Source organism: Galdieria sulphuraria (assembly GCF_000341285.1).
Source record: "Galdieria sulphuraria unplaced genomic scaffold scaf_15, whole genome shotgun sequence".
NCBI classification, from domain to species: domain Eukaryota; phylum Rhodophyta; class Bangiophyceae; order Galdieriales; family Galdieriaceae; genus Galdieria; species Galdieria sulphuraria.
The window spans coordinates 151,740-168,744 of record NW_005178460.1 but is presented as its reverse complement, the minus strand read 5'-3'; the positions used below and the strand labels follow the sequence as shown (position 1 = coordinate 168,744).

General features: G+C 37.2%; 6 protein-coding genes across 6 annotated transcripts; 3 read left to right on the top strand and 3 right to left on the bottom strand.

Annotated features, from left to right (window-relative positions):
• Nucleotides 1–4: 4 nt before the first annotated feature.
• On the top strand, nt 5–3,209 carry Gasu_22110 (alpha,alpha-trehalose-phosphate synthase (UDP-forming)). Its single transcript, XM_005707002.1, has 15 exons — nt 5–34; nt 88–201; nt 252–386; nt 441–583; nt 638–784; nt 838–1,049; nt 1,119–1,213; nt 1,263–1,757; nt 1,806–1,975; nt 2,024–2,209; nt 2,271–2,388; nt 2,446–2,678; nt 2,730–2,859; nt 2,915–2,994; nt 3,047–3,209. Exons 1-15 carry the CDS (start codon nt 14–16, stop codon nt 3,186–3,188), a joined length of 2,421 nt encoding a protein of 806 aa, XP_005707059.1. The 5' UTR covers nt 5–13; the 3' UTR covers nt 3,189–3,209.
• A 24-nt stretch (nt 3,210–3,233) lies between these two features.
• On the bottom strand, nt 3,234–3,884 carry Gasu_22100 (profilin). The gene is made up of 5 exons (XM_005707001.1): nt 3,828–3,884; nt 3,707–3,775; nt 3,563–3,657; nt 3,480–3,519; nt 3,234–3,425 (listed from the first exon to the last, which is right to left on the bottom strand). Exons 1-5 carry the CDS (start codon nt 3,867–3,869, stop codon nt 3,291–3,293), a joined length of 381 nt encoding a protein of 126 aa, XP_005707058.1. The 5' UTR covers nt 3,870–3,884; the 3' UTR covers nt 3,234–3,290.
• A 9-nt stretch (nt 3,885–3,893) lies between these two features.
• Nucleotides 3,894–8,494, bottom strand: Gasu_22090 (pre-mRNA-splicing factor ATP-dependent RNA helicase). The gene is made up of 17 exons (XM_005707000.1): nt 8,111–8,494; nt 7,974–8,039; nt 7,827–7,921; nt 7,658–7,770; nt 7,388–7,603; nt 7,148–7,335; nt 6,957–7,092; nt 6,741–6,905; nt 6,520–6,681; nt 6,258–6,458; nt 5,658–6,206; nt 5,376–5,595; nt 5,096–5,319; nt 4,862–5,035; nt 4,722–4,802; nt 4,457–4,660; nt 3,894–4,396 (listed from the first exon to the last, which is right to left on the bottom strand). Exons 1-17 carry the CDS (start codon nt 8,461–8,463, stop codon nt 4,211–4,213), a joined length of 3,333 nt encoding a protein of 1,110 aa, XP_005707057.1. The 5' UTR covers nt 8,464–8,494; the 3' UTR covers nt 3,894–4,210.
• Nucleotides 8,495–8,584: 90 nt separating this feature from the next.
• Gasu_22080 (sterol-4alpha-carboxylate 3-dehydrogenase (decarboxylating)) lies at nt 8,585–10,409 on the top strand. The gene is made up of 7 exons (XM_005706999.1): nt 8,585–9,003; nt 9,052–9,154; nt 9,200–9,385; nt 9,444–9,513; nt 9,568–9,717; nt 9,780–10,108; nt 10,166–10,409. The coding sequence occupies exons 1-7, from the start codon at nt 8,846–8,848 to the stop codon at nt 10,256–10,258; spliced, it is 1,089 nt and encodes a 362-aa protein (XP_005707056.1). The 5' UTR covers nt 8,585–8,845; the 3' UTR covers nt 10,259–10,409.
• A 35-nt stretch (nt 10,410–10,444) lies between these two features.
• Nucleotides 10,445–15,169, top strand: Gasu_22070 (nucleotidyltransferase). The gene is made up of 7 exons (XM_005706998.1): nt 10,445–11,050; nt 11,096–11,223; nt 11,282–11,690; nt 11,743–13,393; nt 13,448–13,554; nt 13,638–14,222; nt 14,282–15,169. Exons 1-7 carry the CDS (start codon nt 10,460–10,462, stop codon nt 15,047–15,049), a joined length of 4,239 nt encoding a protein of 1,412 aa, XP_005707055.1. The 5' UTR covers nt 10,445–10,459; the 3' UTR covers nt 15,050–15,169.
• Nucleotides 15,170–15,173: 4 nt separating this feature from the next.
• Nucleotides 15,174–16,994, bottom strand: Gasu_22060 (zinc finger protein ZIC 1/3). Its single transcript, XM_005706997.1, has 5 exons — nt 16,519–16,994; nt 15,925–16,463; nt 15,698–15,867; nt 15,339–15,638; nt 15,174–15,291 (listed from the first exon to the last, which is right to left on the bottom strand). The coding sequence occupies exons 1-5, from the start codon at nt 16,902–16,904 to the stop codon at nt 15,196–15,198; spliced, it is 1,491 nt and encodes a 496-aa protein (XP_005707054.1). The 5' UTR covers nt 16,905–16,994; the 3' UTR covers nt 15,174–15,195.
• Nucleotides 16,995–17,005: the final 11 nt, after the last annotated feature.

Below are 17,005 nucleotides of genomic sequence, written 5' to 3'. Positions count from 1 at the left end.
CAGAAGTACTTCTATGGAGTTGCCTACTTTGCAGGTATGTTATAGTAATATGATACTACAAGGAAGGAATATGGACGAATGGAATAGATACCGGAAACGAGACAAGAGGAAGAAGTTGGCGTTGGAGAAGATTCTGAAGAAGTTTTACTCAACAAGATACAAAATATTCAGTTACAGTTGGCAGAGATACGTGAACTTAAAGTAAGTGGAATACTTTGAGAATGTTAGGTTGTCATAGTTGGACTTGTTAGGCCAATGCTGTTCCATCCAAAAGAGTTTCCAATGTTTCTTCATCGAGACTTGGAAAGGACTTTACCAGTCGATTGTTGGTAGTTACTAGTCGACTTCCTGTGATGGTTGACTGGTCAATTAGAAATAAACCAACAGTATGTGAGGTTGTTCAATACATTGGAAAGGAGGTTCATAGAAACTATGAATAGATTACAGTTAGTTCAGGAGGTTTAGTTCCTGCCATATTTTATTTGAAGAAGAAGTTTCCAGTTTATTGGTTTGGTGCTTTGGGTAGTTGTTGGGATATGGAAAAACAAGATATTCTAAAGCACAAGTTGCAAACCGAATATGGGTAAGTTGGTATATTTTTGGATAATAACGTATAGAAAGATTGATTTCTATTCAGTTTTATTCCTGTCTTTTCACAGTTTCATGACTATGAGTTGTATCAATCCTTTTGTAATTCGGTATTATGGCCACTCTTTCATTATTTGTTATTACATGTGGAAGGAGAAAGATCCTTTCGATTGGAAGCTTGGGAAGCTTATAAAAGGCAAGTGAAATAGTCAATGGAATATTCTTTGTAATCAAATAGAAGAAGAATAGAGTAAATATGGATTTTGTCAAAGTCATCATGGAACATTATGAAAGTGGCGATTTTATTTGGATACACGATTTTCATCTTTTGTTGGTTCCTAAAATGATTCGTGAAAGATGTTCAAGTGCTTCAATTGGATTCTTTCTACATACTCCATTTCCCTCTTCTGAGGTTTATCGAATGCTTCCTAATCGAAGAGAACTGATCGAAGGAGTTTTAGGTAAAGTATTTTGTTGTTCCTATTTAAGAGCATCGAATAGTCATCAGATATGCTATGATATGATTGTAGGATCGGATTTAATAGGATTCCATTCTTATGATTATGCTCGTCATTTCCTAAGTGTTTGTAGTCGATTATTGGGACTCGATGTTCGTCCCAATGCAGTAAGCAATGGATTAATATTGTGAAAGATTTGTTTGACTATGAGCTTAGGTGGATAATCGAACGAGTCAAGTAAGCATTGGAATATTTCCATTGGGCATAGATACGACTTTATTTTCCAAAGCATTGGAAACTCGAATAGTAAAAGACCGAATACAACAGTTAAGAAGCGAATTCAAAGATAAAAAGATTATCATTGGAGTGGATCGATTGGACTATATTAAAGGAATTCCTCACAAACTGTTAGCCATCGAATGTTTTTTGGATACTTATCCTGAATGGATTGGCCATTGTGTCTTTATTCAAGTTGCTATTCCTTCGATATCTGCTTCAGGAGATTACTATCGATTTCGTGCTGAAATGTATCAACTGGTTGGTAGATTGAATGGAAAGTTCTCTTCCATGGATTATGTTCCTATTCACTTTCTCAATCAAATGATTTCTTTTGAAGACTTGTGTGCTTTATATTCAGTAGGCGATGTTGCTATGATTACTTCTTTGAGAGATGGTATGAATTTGGTATCTTATGAATATATTTATTGTCAAGTAAGTAAATGAAATGATACTGAATCACTTGAGATGGAGTTATTTTAGTACAACAATTATGGTGTTTTGATACTTTCAGAATTGACAGGTGCAGCACATTCCTTACCAGGTGCCATATTATGTAATCCTTGGAATACAGAAGAAGTTGCCGATTGTATTCACAAATCACTAGTCATGTCTGAACAAGAACGAAGAATGAAACATCAAAAGCTCTATCGGTAAGTTGAAATGCTCGAATAGAAAACATCATCATATCCATGAATAAGTTATGTGATTTCTCATACTTGTATTTCTTGGGGCGATCATTTTGTTGCTGATTGGTATCAAACGATAACGGAACGAAGACAAATGGAATTGCAATTGCAACCTTTACATATAGAAAGTATTTTGGAATCTTATCAAACAAGTCATCGGAGATTGTTGTTGTTAGATTACGATGGAACTTTGACAAGGTAAGATTATGAGCTGCTTATCTATTTGTTTTTTCTTTCAATAATAGACAGACTATGATAGTTATCGAACATTGCCTGAATTAGCGAGGCCTACTTCTCATTTGGTGCATATTCTAAAGAAACTCTCATCCAACAGAAGAAATAGAGTATTTGTGATAAGTGGAAGAGATAAGAATACGGTAAATTGTTCTTGGATAAGTATTGGCGATATATCCTAATGAACTATTTGTGATTAGTTGAGCAGTTGGTTGGCTATGACAGGAACTGGATTGGCAGCTGAATATGGATTTTATTATTGTTGGCCTAAAAATGAAGAAATAAATGACAACGAACCAACGAGAGATAAGGATTGGGTTCCTTTATGGTATTCGTTGATATCCAATGAGAAGAACATTTCGTGGGAAAGAATAAGTCAATCATTGAATGTGGCAAAGGATATATTGAAAAGATTTGAAGATTGTACACCGGGGTATGCAATACACTTTGCTATTCATGGAGTTGGATGGAATTGTGTGTTTAGGTCGTTTATATCAGAAAAAGAAACTTGTTTGACATGGCATTTTAGAGATGCCGATCCAGACTTTGCATATTCACAAGCGATGGAAGCAAGACAACATTTGGAACAAGCTTTGATGGAAACTCCTTTGGAGGTATATATTCATATACATTTTGATATATATATATATGACTCACTTGTAATTTTAGATATTGATGGGACAAAAGATTCTCTATGTTCGTCCTAAAGGTGTGGATAAGGGTTCCTTTGTACAATTCATCTTAACAAAGTAAGTAACCATCATGTGGAAGATGTTCATATGTACTTGATGCTTTTTGTAGATTACAACCACAGTCACCAGACTTTATTCTTTGTATAGGAGATGATCGAACAGATGAACAGATGTTTCAACAAGTAGAATCAACACAAGCTCAAGTAAGTGATTGGACTTTCATATGTATATCGATAGGCAAATGTTTGTAGGTATTTAATTGCATAGTTGGAAGAAAATATACCAAAGCACGTTATTTTGTACCCGATACGCACCACGTTTTATCGATTTTGGAACAGTTAGCAGACCAATAATTAATAACCTGCACTCTTCAAATAATCGACTATTCTTCCAACTGCTGTTGCACACTCCGCAGCTGATACAGGTTTGGTAAATATTGCAACGATGAGACAGATATTGGTCTGCATAGCAACAAAGCCATCTTCACCCTACAATCGTTAAGAAACTGAAAAATGTTCACACACAACAAACAATAAACTTGCCCATTTTCCGTAAACGGTATCTTCGGTGGAACGAAGAAAGCTGACAACTTTCAGTATTGAAGAGAAGAATATTCATCACTTACAAATATTTCTTATTTCCCAAAAATAGACCATTTTGAGCCGCATCTTGGGTATGTTGAAAAGTGGCAACCAATTTTTTCAACTCTTCCGTAGAAGCCTATATGAAAATAAGCAACTCTGATAAATCAAAGATACCCAACGCTTACTTCGAAACCAGCAGAACGCGCCCATATGTTTCCTTCCAAACTACATATAGCTGCTTCTTTCACCTTTCCCTAAAAGAACAAGTAAAAGACTATTGAGACTTCCATCCCAATCTACACTTACTGAACCAAGTAACTGTTGATCTACATACACTTGCCAAGACATGGAAAAATATTTTTCTTATGTTGTACACAAATATCTCTCTCTCTCTATATATATATGTAGTGTGTGTGTGTGTGTTATGTAAGTGTGATGAAAATGACAATGCCCACCAATACCCAAAAAGTGGAACAAAATGCAAAAAAAAATCCAAAATATTTATTTCGAGCACACATGTGAAGAATAACGGTACTTGCAGGGTATGAAATACACACATCAAAGCAAGCAGTGCTATTCCACATCATATAGATAAATATAATTCAAATGAAAACCAAATATACAAGTAGGACGAGTCTCAATTACAATAGAGAGACAGTTGAGCGCCATTTTGGAAGAAAAAATGCTCATTAGAAAAACCAAGGCCGGAATCGTGGAGTGGCGCCAGGCGTTGCAATTCGATTTCGACTTTTGAGTTTGGATGCCATGGCTTGTTCTCTTTCCTTTTCACGTTTTGCTTCTTCATGTTGCTGCTCCATCAACAAACGGTCTTGTTGTTCTTGGCGTTGTTTTTCTAAACGACTCGTGTTTCCTTCCTATTCAAATGCAACCTTTTCAGTTTGAAAAGATGGATAAAATAATATGATAATATGTACCTTGAGAGTAAAGAACATAGGACCCAGCTCTGCCAACCATTGAGGTTCCACTGCAGTAACACAATGCATATACTCTTTTGTTCCCGTATACACAAGTTCGTGATAAACTACATATTCTGGGTTGTATCCTAAACCTGCAAGTGCACTGCTAGGATGCAAATAACATTGTACTGAAGTACGCAAGTTGACATAGTCACCAATACCCTAAGTCCAAAAAATGAAGATAAGACAAATATTGTTGCCCAAGTCTCTTCCCTTGACCCACCTTCATTCGTGCCGCTTGATGAAAGTATGCTGCACATATAGCCTTTCGAATAATATCCCATTTCAACCCACAACTGGCTAGCTGTCATACATACAAAGAGAATTGGCAAAAATTCCAGGAAAAAATATCAAATAGCTTACCTCCATCCCTTGTTCTTTCATCAAATCGACAAGTTGTGAACGGACTTCAGCAGCTTTTCGCATTCCTTTGCTATTTAAAAAGTGTTTGTTGCACCATTCCGCTCGACAACCATTGCTTCGATAACGTTGAAATATATGAAGCAGCGTAAGATGATCACTTTCAGGAACCAAAAACTACACAACGACACCCAACATAAGAATCTTCCAGCTATCTTTGCTAATCATCTCACATACCTTTTCACGAACTGCATCTGCTTCTTCTTCTCTTCCTGGTGGACGTATAAATATGGAAGGCACGGAAAGCATAGATACAATAGTCACTACTTCATCACTACATCCAAAACGTTCGCCTGCCAGAATCATGGCAGAAAGTGGAGGATCCAGAGGAAAAGATGACATTCGCTTTCCCAAATCTGTCAGTCTTCCACCTCCATCCAATGCACCCAGAAACCAAAGACCTATCATTATCGTATCAAATATTCTCTCACACATATACAAATCCTTTCATACTTACCCAACATCGACTTGACAATATTCTCTGGTGGAGGAGGGTCCATAAAGGGAAAATGAAGTAAATCGGATACTCCGAGAGATTTAAGAAGCAAAACAACATGGCCAAGATTGGTTCTTTGTATTTCAGGGACATTTGCTGGTAACATTTCATGAGAAAAAGCGTATTCCGTATACAAACGATAACAACGACCTGGTCCAGTTCTACCTGCACGACCAGCTCTCTAATTCATTATTTAATAAGCAATCTAATCACTAACAACGGACAACCGTAATCCCTCCTTACCTGAGACGCTGAAGCCTGCGATACAGGACATAGTAACAAAGCATCCATTCCGATTCTTGGATTATAAGTTTTCAACTTACAAAATCCAGTATCAACCACATATTTCACTCCGTCTACAGTTAAAGAAGTTTCAGCAATATTGGTGGCCACGACAACTTTCCGAGTTCCTTCTGGAGCAGGTTCAAATATCTTTGCTTGAAGATCTGAAGCCAACTGCGAATAAATAGGCAAGATAAGTAATGGTTTTGCACCTTCTAACTTTTCTAAACGAGTTGCAATCGTTTCGCAAGTAACTTCGATATCTTCCTGGCCAGTCATGAATACCAAAATATCTCCTGGAACCGTTGCCTGAAGATGAATCTGTAATACTTGTCGAACAGCACCTTCAACATAGTCTTCTACAACTGATTTAGAATGAAATATATCCACTGGATATGTACGACCAGGGATACGAAATACTGGTACTCTTCCAAAGAATTCTGCAAACTTTTCAGATTCTAAAGTAGCCGAAGTAACGATGATCTTCAAATCGGATCTTCTCGAAGCCAACTATTTTTTCATTCACTTTTGTTTCATACTTTTCGAGAGAATTTGGCTCACCTGTTTCAAAATTCCAAATAATACATCCGTATTCAAACTACGTTCATGAGCTTCATCCATAATAACACATGAATATTTTTCCAAGTCTGGATCACTAAGACTCTCTCGTAATAAGATACCATCCGTCATATATTTTATTACCGTTTTCTCACAAGTAAAGTCTTCAAACCGAATGGCATAACCAACTTCCTTTCCAAGTTCCTGAATAGAAACGTCCATAATGAGTCCAAAGGATGAGTCTAAACTTCACACATATACTAACCACTTGCATTTCTTCTGCAACTCGATTGGCAACACTTACAGCAGCAACTCTTCTTGGTTGAGTGCATCCAATAATTCCTCTCTTGGAATAGCCTTCTTCATGAAGATATTGTGTCAACTGAGTGGTCTTTCCACTTCCCGTTTCACCAACAATAACTACAATCTAATTGAAGAGAAATAAATATCAACAAAATTGCTCAACAATATACGAAAACTACAAACCTGATTTTCACGAACAACTCTCAATATGTCATTCTTCATTCCATAAATAGGGAGTGTTTTTCTCTGTTGTGCAATGGAATGTTGGCGTTCTTCACGTTCAGATGCTTTTCCAGTCAACACATTTCCATATCTCATGCTGCTTTTATAATCATCAACATCGTTGGACTAGAAAACCAATTATTCTCTATCTGAAACAACAATAAGAAAAAATCTTACACTTTGTATCTTTCTCAATGAAGCTTCCGTTTCTTGTCTTTCTCTTTGAGCTTCTTCTGCTTCCTTCTCTTTTGCTCCTGCTGCCGTTCCAAGTTCCCAATATTTGACTCTTGCTTGACCTCTTTCTCTTTGTTCTCTAATTATATCGTTTCAATGAAGAAAATTGTGGATTCGACTCTTTCTCTAATTACCTTGCCTCTTGAACAACACGGCTTCCTTTTCTTGCAATCTTTGCAAGATCACTAGTAGAGTCTTTCACAGGTAATACTGTATCTAATGAACCTTTCCAATTCGTTTGTCCTTCTAAAAATGGTGGAGTAGTATCTTTCACTAAAAGACTCACGCGAACTGTTTCTTCATCATCTACTTCTATATCAAACTACAAAAAAAGGGATGAAAATGGAGTGAAACTAAAATATTGTTTACTTTACCTTTTGTTGAGATCTATCGCCTCCTCCAAGACGCATCTGCAGGTTTTCCCATCTGTTTGAATCTTCATTCAAGGCAGCTGTTCTTGCCGATACTTTCTTAGCACGACGTTCTTGTACATGGGAAGTATTGTTATTTAATAAATAGGAACCACTGCTATCATCCATGACAGAGCCCTCTTCATCCTTTAAATACCATTCACGCTCCAATAGAAATTCCTTTGAATAAAATAGAAAATATAAGTTGTCACTCAGTGGAAGTGTATAACATACTTGTTCCTTATACAGTGCATCATCAACTGGAGTCGAAGCTCTACTATTGTCATCTTCATAGCTGGGAAGCTTTCCAGTCATTGGAGTGTTCCTATCCAACAAATAGGGAAGGTCTGTTGCACAATCGATTATTTCAATCCTTCGACTCATTCAACAAGTTTGTACTTACCGACTTGGCTGGGATCTTCGGTGTCCCAAGTGGATATCTTAGGGGTTGAACCTTCCCATGAAATCCTGCTTGGAGTACGAATCGTTTCGGACTTGCTACAATACAAAGTAAGTTTCATTTCGAATTGGTCTAAAAATAGAGGCATACTTGCGACTCAATAAACTATTATCGGAAGTAGCCAGCAACTTTGGTTTGGTACGAAAATCGGGTTTCCTAAGCAATGCAACGTTCAATTCTATTTTTTCTCTCTCTCTCTCTCTCTCTCGATATAAAAAGTTACATACTTTTTAGAAATGGCAGGTGGTCTATTGCCAACGCCGGGAAATACCGACTCTGTCGACAAACTTGGTGTGCTCTCAAGACGTTTCCTTTTGTGTGCATGTCTCGGCCAATGGCTGTGTCTATCTTCTCTCGAATGACTGTTTTTATCAACAGTTTCTCCATAAGAAACCAGGGAAACTGCAGGGCTAACTTTGTTTTCAAGTTGTTCAGGTAACAAAGTCTTCTTTTCCGTATGTAAATGCTCAACACCTTTCGACTCTGTTATTTCTGTTTTTTCGGTTTGTATTTTCTTTGGAAAATATAGACCACCTTGGCTTGCACTCGAACCTTTCAAAACATCATATTCATTGTTCATGATACAAACCAACCATCACTCTCTCTAGTTGAGAATCGCTCTTTCCTCTTCCATATTTTATCCCAACATCAAATTTTCTTTGTGTCGTTCTTTAAATGCATTTCACTGCCCTCTTGCAATTTTTTGTATATTTGAGCTGGCGGTCTCTGTCAATTTGTACTCTCCTTTCGCTTTTTACTAAAGGAGACCAGGCTTAGGTCGCATAGTACAGCTCTTTAACCTAATTTTTGTCGTCTCCCAAAGAGACGTTCTCCTTTAAATAAACGTTTCTCTTTTTCTAAAAAAAATTTTTTTTGCATTGTCGTTGTCTTTTTCTACTTGTCTTTCGTTTTGCTCTTTACCGTTCATTTTGTCAGCTGTATTGCATCACATACATTTGACAATGTTCAGTTGCGTTGTAGTTGGTGGTAGTGGTTTTTTGGGGCAAGCACTTGTCCAACGTTTGGCTGTCAATAAGAACAAGTGGGAACGAATAGTTGTATTTGATATCAAGAACGTGACTCAGTCACGAGGTACGGGTGCCGTAGTCTTTCAACAAGGGTAGTCCTTTATCATCTACAGTCGACTGAGTATCTCAACTTGTTGTAGCGATATTCGGAGACAAGACGATCTCGTAGCTGCTTTCAAAGATGCAAGTGTCGTATTTCATTGTGCCACTGCTGCACCTTCAGCTGAGAATGCAAAAAATAAGGTAAGCTATTGAAGGAACCAAAGAGTTTTGTAATTTGTATGATAGGAAATTATGTATACTGTGAACGTGGAAGGCACTCGGAATGTGATCGAAGCTTGCAAGATTTGTCACGTTCGTTCTCTTATATATGTATCGAGTGCTAGTGTTGTTTTCCGTGGACAAGATCTGGAGGGAGTAGATGAAAGTATTCAAATACCGAAACGACACGTGGATTTTTACACGGAGACTAAAGTCAGTTATTATTATCTTATAACAATAAACACAATAACTAACAACATAATATTGATAGGCCATTGCAGAACGTGCAGTGTTGGATGCCAATTCATCCCAATTGCATACTTGTTGTTTACGTCCAAGTGGTTGGTATATGCTGATTGATTTGTTGTGGTCATATTATTATATTATGTGTGCAGGAATATTTGGAGAAAGGGATCCTCTGTTTGTACCAACTTTGATAAGCAATGCTAGAAAAGGCAAAATGAAATATTATATTGGTGATGGTACAAATCGCATGGATTGGACTTTTGTAGATAACGTCGCTTATGCTTTAGAGTTAGCTGCAGGTATGTTTATATATCTGTTATTTCCTAAAGTCATCTCATTGATGGTTTTTGTGTTTCTCAAGATGGTCTTCAACAAAGTTCACAAAGAATAGGCGGCCAAGTGTATTTCATTACCAATGATGATGCTCGTCCTTTTTGGGGATTCCTCGGTGATATTTTACAAGGCTTAGGGTATGCCAGTCATTCTTCTCATGAACTGATCATATCATATCAAGAACTTTGTAGGTATTCTAGACCTACGAGGAGATTGCCCTTCTGGTTGATATATATTCTCTCGTGGTTATTCTTATGGTTTAGTCGTCTTATTTCTCCTTGGATACAATTGGAAAGCGATTTCACTCCATTTCGAATCTTATTATCCGTTCGGAATAGGAGAGTGAGTTGTGAAAAGGTAAATGAGGTACTTAGTTGGATAAGATTTTGAACCATTTCATATCATCCCATTTAGGCAAAACGAGAACTTGGATATAAGCCTATTGTATCCATGGAAGAAGGTTTACAAAGAACTATTGCATACTTTTCATTTCTTAGAAACCCATAAAGAGTATCCAAAAAAAGTTATATTCTCTCAACCAATGGATAGATAATATAAAATACCATGTCTCCATCTTGTATATAATATATTTGTCTGTCTGTCATGCCTAATAAACATCCAAAAAGAGAATTTCTTCGCATTTCCGTTGAGTCCTTTTGCAAAAGGAACAATATGTGTGTTCACTCATATTAGAAGAATTGTGCTTCCATGGAGCTCAATGGACTGAAAACAGAAACTTGTAGTACATCATTACCTGAAGGAATAGATGTAAAAAGGGTGACAAGAGAAAACGTTACAGAGTCCCTTGACGAGTTGCTTTCGTGTATACAACGTTCCACTTTTATCACCGTCAAAGTTGTTCATTCTTGTGATAGTCGTTCAACAAATAGTACAGAAAATGAAGTTCCTTTGGATTTCGAGTCTCATTTGGAAGCTTCTTCCGTTACCTCCGTGAATAGTACGGAGTCTGGATGGAAACAGTCTTATGGTACTGATTTCTCTAGTCTACTAAACTTCGACACAGAAACAGAAGAAAGTAAGAGCAAGGAAGAATATAAACGTTTAAGACAACTTGTTTCCAGTGAAAGTATTTTGGAGGTTCTCATTTCGAGTTTTCGAAGGAAGCCTCCTAAAGAGTATATTTCAGGAGAGACGGAATCGACAAAAAACTCTGAAAATTTGAATACGCAAAGTTTTCCTTTCAGTCTTTACCGTGACGCACAATACAGCGTTCGAGTGTTTCGATTTCTGTTCTTGAGGAATGGAAATTTCTCCATATCATCTGACCTTAGTGATGGGGTAAGACTCAAGTACTTGTTGAATATATATACTGATTTCTTCAAGTTGTGCAATAAGGGTGGAGACTTTTCGGAATATTTTCAACTCGGAATCAAGTATTCTGTTCCTCATTGTACGGAAGAAGTACATACTCCTGGAGATAGTCTAAAAGGAAAGAATTGGTTTGACCCACAGTAAGTGAATACATAAGGATTGAAAGTAATAATCGTTTCTTACGAGAATATTATGTAGTAGGAAAAGTACTTTTGTGTTTCGTCCTGGTTGGAGTGAAATTCTTCCTCCCACAGTTGCCTTTGGAGAAGGTTCTTTATTGTTGAGATATATTGCAGAAAGTCGAGTACCTTTGGTAGTTTTTGATGGACTTGTGGACCTCATGGCACTCTATCATGCTTTTCATGCACCTTTACCTAAACGATTGGATTCTTTTCTTGTTCAACTATCACTGTTGTTACCGAGAGTATATGATATTCGTTGTCTCATAGAAGATTGCCTGGAAATGGATGGTTCTAATATTGATAAAGTATATAGAACCTTTTATGAGCCTTTGTATATTCAGGAATTATGGAAGAAACTTTCAAAGAGTTCAAAATTCCAAGTGCAACGTGATTATTCCGTAAATATAGCTTCGAATGCCTTTGAGGTTTGTAACATGGGACATTTTTGTTGTCTTCAAGTAACAAGATGAAAATTAGGATAATAGGAAATTGCAGTCGAATGAGAAAACATCGATGGAGACTTTGGAAGTACAAAATGGAGACTATTGGGAAGATGAACACGATGCTAAACTTTTGGAACAAAGAATTGATGCTCTTTTAGAAGACAATATCGGTTCTCCAACAACTTCTACTCATGGTGGTACATTGTTTCGTCCATTTTCATCTTATGCAGTTTGTGAAGAAAAACAGAAAACTCGCAGAGAAAAAGAAGAGGATAGAAAGAAACTTTGTCAACAACAACAATCTGTTAGTCATTCTTCCAAGAACAATGCAACTCTAAGAGTATCACGAAAATGGCATAGTGTCCATGGAGGTTGTATATTTCAGGATCCTTTAAAGTCTTTTGAAATAGACTTGCATCAAGTTTCAGAAAGTAGTGAAAAGTCCTATGAATATTGTTATTCTTGGAACCCTTATTTGAAGGCTTTTGAGATTGGTTCTCTATTTGCAACGTTTATTGAACTATTTGGATGGAGTCAAATAGTTTCGAGTTTTGAACGGAAGATCTATCAGAGCTCTAAAAAGTCTTGGTTGATATTACCTGCTGGTTTTGCACCTGTTCCTCAACCAGATATCTGTCTTCCTTCAACTGACAACATACTCAGAGAAAGCCATTCATCCTTAAACTCTTATCGGCAACATGGAGATACCATTAGGTTTCAAAGTACGTCTACCAAATCTCTAAGTGAAATAGCTTCTGATGATGGTTTCTCTTCATGTTATAATTCAAGTGCATCTATACAATCCACACCAGACAACTCCTTCCAGTTTCAGCAACCTCTTTCAGCTCAACAATCTTCTTCTTTAACTAAAAGCAAATCTTATCAATCTATTGTCCCAAGTCTTCATATTGGTTCGGATAATATACGCTCAGAATATCTTAGTCGACTGGGTTTATATAGTTCAAGTTCCAGAGCAGAACGTACTGAAGATGCTATTTGTGTTCGAGTCAATCGTTTTCTGGATGTTTGTGTTCCAACAAGTTTCAGTGAGTTGAGAAGAGAAGCTGTTTTTAGAGTAGTTGCCAGTATTATCAAAAGATCTATTGGCGCACAAGCATTTTGTTATGGAAGCTTTGCTACAAAAACATATCACGCGGACTCCATTTTAGAAATTGGCGCTTTTCTTGTTGGAAAAAATGATACGGCAGCTGAATGGTCTGCAAAGCTTATGGCTGCACTTTGCGAAGATGCTACTCTAGCAAGTGACCATTCTTCAAGTAGTTTAGAATTTTCATATCTTTCCTTGATTCAGCAAAAGCATCCAGTTCCACTACCCGTACGTAATATTTCTTATTTTCGACCCAAACCAACTCCAAGTGGATGTCAACCACCTCCTGCAGTAACTTTTACAGTCAATTGGCCTATTGAAGACCCTAGAAGTGGACTAGTGGCTTTGGATACCAATTCAACGGAAAGAGATATTGCACCTAATGTCCGAGTAAGCGTAACGTTGAATCATGTAGCTGGTATTCATACCGCTTGTGTCTTGGAGGAGTTTGATCATGCAATGGGAAGAAATCATTTGTTTAAAAGAAGTCTTTTGTTGGTTAGAACTTGGGTGGATTATGGAGTCAAGTTGACAGATATTTTACCTTCACGTGCTGTGGAAGTGTTGGTGGTCTTTGGTAAGTAACTCGATGGCATTGTGTCCGTAGTTGGACTAAAATGGTGTTGTTCAGTTGCCAATTGTTTTCATTCTTCCATAGAAACTCCGTTTGATTTACTATATCGCTTCTTAACTTATTTTGTACATTTTGATTGGCGAAAGTTTGGTCTTTGTGAAACGGTAAGTGTTGATATTATATATATATATATATATATATATATATATATTGCTAAATGTTTAACTGACGAATCTTGTTCGTTCAGGGCATAATAGACTTAGCCACAGGGCAACGAAAGCAGCCTATATCTAGTGAAAATTATTTATTTCCACCCAATGCTGAAGTATTGCTTTATCATCGGACAACAACAGAAGCTGAAACGCAATGTGTTACAGAGGAACAATTTGAAGTTGTACCTTTGGAAGCCTTGAATATATTCGATCACGTGAGTTGGAAACATTATCGCAATATCTGTGTGGATTCTACAGAAATGGACATTGTAGCATTTCAAAAAGCCGTGAACAAAGGTCTTCGTGATGCCGAGCTCTTTCGTTCGGCACCTACAGCAGCTAATTTACAAGCTTTGACTGGTTCTGCATGGAAGCGTCATATCGATAGATGGAAGTTGATCGATACTCAGTTGGCACTGTTGATAGATCGTTCTTTATCTGCTCCAGTCACATCTCATAAATTTGGCAAATACAGTCAACATGGTGATGATACTCGTCCATTGGTTTATATTTCTTCTGCAGGTTTCTTGGACTACTTTAGAGAAAGAGACCCACTTTATGTTGATATGACAACCTTGAGGAACAACTTGGAATATGTCCGTTTTATAGTGAATAGTGAGGTAATGACAACATTATATACCATTACAAGATTGATATATATTCTCATTCATCGTCATAGGTGACTGAATTAGGACTTTTGGCATTTCTTACCCAAATTTTGGCAGAAAATGGTTGTTTATTGATTGGCGAAATTGGTCAGCATCTAAGAAGCACTTTTGGGAAGCAGGATTGGAGCAACATATTGAAGGAACGATTTGGTGGTTTGAAAAGGTTTCTGTTGAAGCATTCGGAGTTGTTTTATGTTGATACCGACCATCCACTGAATCCACATATTTATTTAAGAGCAAGTATCAATGGGCCGCTATTAGAAAAGAAACCTCAAGATACTAGTATGGAAACCAAAAAATCGAAGAAAAATAAGAAACAACATAATAACAATAATAATAGCATGGTTACTACCGCCAATAATAATAATAATAATAATAATAATCACAATGGTGCTATAGGAGGAGTGGAAGATTCCGTTCGTTTCAATCCATCCGTAGAGTTTCCTATTCAACCATCTTATATCCAAATGGATCCACATCAAACTAGTCATTTGGACGAGAGACAAGTTTTCATGAGTTCATATCATTCTTCTACATCTGGCATAGGCAACGAGCTAGTTGAAGAAGAAAATATTCATCAGAATAGAGTTTCACCGCTTTATTTACCACCTTTAGGAACAACTCCGTATTATTCTGTGCCAACAGAATGGTTGGCAAGAGAACCGATGACTTCCTTGATGGAGCATGATTGTGATATGGACAAAGGTCGTACAACTTTCCATCAGAATTTATCATCATCTTCTTTTGACTATGGATTTGGACCTTGTAATAATTTTTAGTCACCAGTGTTGTGTCTATGGAATCATGATGGTTCTTGGAGAGAAATTTCTCGTTTTTCTCAAAAGAAAGCCATTTGAAACACAATAGAGCAACCGAGTGAAGAATAATAAAATTTTCAAAACACATAACACACACACACACACAGCTAGTCGTGTTGTGATGGTTGAAAAGTTTCCTTTTCTATTTTGTTTTTTCTTCGTTGTCGAATGATTTCTTTTGGATCGACACCGGGATGCACTTGCTACGACAGATAAGAAAACAAAGTGATACTCTCGTCATATGACTTACCGTGGCATGTTGCAACAACAACATCTTAGCTGGAAATCCTTCATCACACAAAGCACATATCCAATGAGAAGGATTTTCAAAATGTCGTCTTTTATGTTGTTGTAAATTGGCCATTTGTTGAAAGGACAAGTCGCAAATATCACAATGGTATGGTCGTTCACCTGTATGATAACGTTCATGTTGTCGCAAATTGGAAAGTTGAGTAAATCGGGCATCACAACCAGGAAAGTCACAAACGTAAGGCTTTTCACCTGTATGTGTACGATAATGTTGCATTACAGTAAATCTCCGAGAAAAGTGCTTATTTACGTCAATCCATATCATATAAAGATACATAGTGATATATGAGTCGCTCTTACCTTATCACAACCAGGCCAAGGACATGCATGCCGTCGATGTTCTTCCAATATAGAGCCTCCAGAACCACGTCCTCTTCGTCTTGATGGTTTGGAAAGACTAGAATGATGTGAATGGCTTTCTGAACTCTGGTCATCATTTCTATGAAAATGGGGAAATGTGGTAGGAACTCCTACATGGAACTAATCATTCTTCAACCCATATGTGAATTCAAAAGAATATTGCTTACCTGCATAAATCCAGGAGTTGGGATTGGAATGAATGACTTCCATATGAAATGGTGATGAATAAAAGGGTAAGAATCCAAATTGTTCGATTGCATTTTGTTGTTGTTCCCATAACCAACCCAAAGGAGAATCTGCACTCATGGATCGTTGTGATGAAGTTGATGGTTTGTCAGTTTCATGAAATATAGAAACATTTGAAGATGGATGATTTAGCTCATGGGTCTTGGCTGCAGAGACTCGTTCTCTTCTGGGTTGTGCATAGGAACGGACTTTGGACTCCGAACTATTGAAGCTTAGAATATCTCCACTTTGTTTTTGTTGTTCTCTTAAAAAGAGAACTTGGGTAGCTGCAACACTGGACATCTGAGGGTCCTCTCCAACTCGATTGAACAAAACTACATAACCCAAGGCACTTTCCGTAGAATCAGGAGAAAGTAATAGAAATGAGACGACGTCTCCTTCATACAGTTGACAGACATTATCGGGTCCCAGAAGTTCTCCATTCACAAAAGTACCATTGGCACTCAAGTCAGTCAGCAGTCTGATCACTTTTGTCACTAGTCTGCAGTTGTGTATATGCAAAATATCATACTCACAATTTATTGGGTTCTTGGCAATCCAATCGCGCGTGTCTTCGACTGATATAGGACAAGTCGAAACGCGTTGAATGAGAAAGGGACTCAAAAGTTCCTCGTCCAATTGTCACTGCTTGCTGTGGAAGGAATTCAGCATCGATATATGCAACATTTGCCAAGTCTGGATCGGATGCTAAAATAGGTAGGAGTTGTAATCTTACATTATTGATGTGAGGAGGCAATGAAAGTAGGACATCGATGTCTTCTTTTGAAAATGGACAAGGTAGATTGGATGGCCAAGAAATGTTTTCCGGTATCCTATCTTTGTTGATCTCATAGTTATCTTTGCACTGTGGTTGTTGTTCTTCATGATAGGATAAGCCTTGATGGTCATCTTGTACATTCATTTTTGTAGTATTTGTACTAATTTGTAAATCCAGTGTATCCTTGTTTCCTAATGAAATGCAGTCAATGCCATCAATATTTGTCGATTCAATACAACTTTGTT

What these genes read in the sequence shown, in the direction of transcription:
- Gasu_22110 (XM_005707002.1), top strand. Translation starts at nt 14, where the DNA reads ATGGAGTTGCCTACTTTGCAG. An exon ending in ACTGATCGAAGGAGTTTTAG is followed by an intron (nt 1,050 to 1,118) that starts GTAAAGTATTTT and finishes ATATGATTGTAG; the next exon opens with GATCGGATTTAATAGGATTC. An exon ending in ATGAATATATTTATTGTCAA is followed by an intron (nt 1,758 to 1,805) that starts GTAAGTAAATGA and finishes GAGTTATTTTAG; the next exon opens with TACAACAATTATGGTGTTTT.
- Gasu_22100 (XM_005707001.1), bottom strand. Translation starts at nt 3,869, where the DNA reads ATGTCTTGGCAAGTGTATGTAGATCAACAGTTACTTGGTTCA. An exon ending in TTGGGAAATAAGAAATATTT is followed by an intron (nt 3,520 to 3,562) that starts GTAAGTGATGAA and finishes GAAAGTTGTCAG; the next exon opens with CTTTCTTCGTTCCACCGAAG. An exon ending in ATACCGTTTACGGAAAATGG is followed by an intron (nt 3,426 to 3,479) that starts GCAAGTTTATTG and finishes TAACGATTGTAG; the next exon opens with GGTGAAGATGGCTTTGTTGC.
- Gasu_22090 (XM_005707000.1), bottom strand. Translation starts at nt 8,463, where the DNA reads ATGAACAATGAATATGATGTTTTGAAAGGTTCGAGTGCAAGCCAAGGT. An exon ending in TTGCAGAAGAAATGCAAGTG is followed by an intron (nt 6,459 to 6,519) that starts GTTAGTATATGT and finishes GTTTCTATTCAG; the next exon opens with GAACTTGGAAAGGAAGTTGG. An exon ending in TATTGTCAAGTCGATGTTGG is followed by an intron (nt 5,320 to 5,375) that starts GTAAGTATGAAA and finishes CGATAATGATAG; the next exon opens with GTCTTTGGTTTCTGGGTGCA.
- Gasu_22080 (XM_005706999.1), top strand. Translation starts at nt 8,846, where the DNA reads ATGTTCAGTTGCGTTGTAGTTGGTGGTAGTGGTTTTTTGGGGCAAGCA. An exon ending in GCCGTAGTCTTTCAACAAGG is followed by an intron (nt 9,004 to 9,051) that starts GTAGTCCTTTAT and finishes AACTTGTTGTAG; the next exon opens with CGATATTCGGAGACAAGACG. An exon ending in TGCTTTAGAGTTAGCTGCAG is followed by an intron (nt 9,718 to 9,779) that starts GTATGTTTATAT and finishes GTGTTTCTCAAG; the next exon opens with ATGGTCTTCAACAAAGTTCA.
- Gasu_22070 (XM_005706998.1), top strand. Translation starts at nt 10,460, where the DNA reads ATGGAGCTCAATGGACTGAAAACAGAAACTTGTAGTACATCATTACCT. An exon ending in GGAAGTGTTGGTGGTCTTTG is followed by an intron (nt 13,394 to 13,447) that starts GTAAGTAACTCG and finishes GGTGTTGTTCAG; the next exon opens with TTGCCAATTGTTTTCATTCT. An exon ending in AGTTTGGTCTTTGTGAAACG is followed by an intron (nt 13,555 to 13,637) that starts GTAAGTGTTGAT and finishes TTGTTCGTTCAG; the next exon opens with GGCATAATAGACTTAGCCAC.
- Gasu_22060 (XM_005706997.1), bottom strand. Translation starts at nt 16,904, where the DNA reads ATGAATGTACAAGATGACCATCAAGGCTTATCCTATCATGAAGAACAA. An exon ending in CTTGGCCTGGTTGTGATAAG is followed by an intron (nt 15,639 to 15,697) that starts GTAAGAGCGACT and finishes GACGTAAATAAG; the next exon opens with CACTTTTCTCGGAGATTTAC. An exon ending in TGTTGTTGCAACATGCCACG is followed by an intron (nt 15,292 to 15,338) that starts GTAAGTCATATG and finishes TATCTGTCGTAG; the next exon opens with CAAGTGCATCCCGGTGTCGA.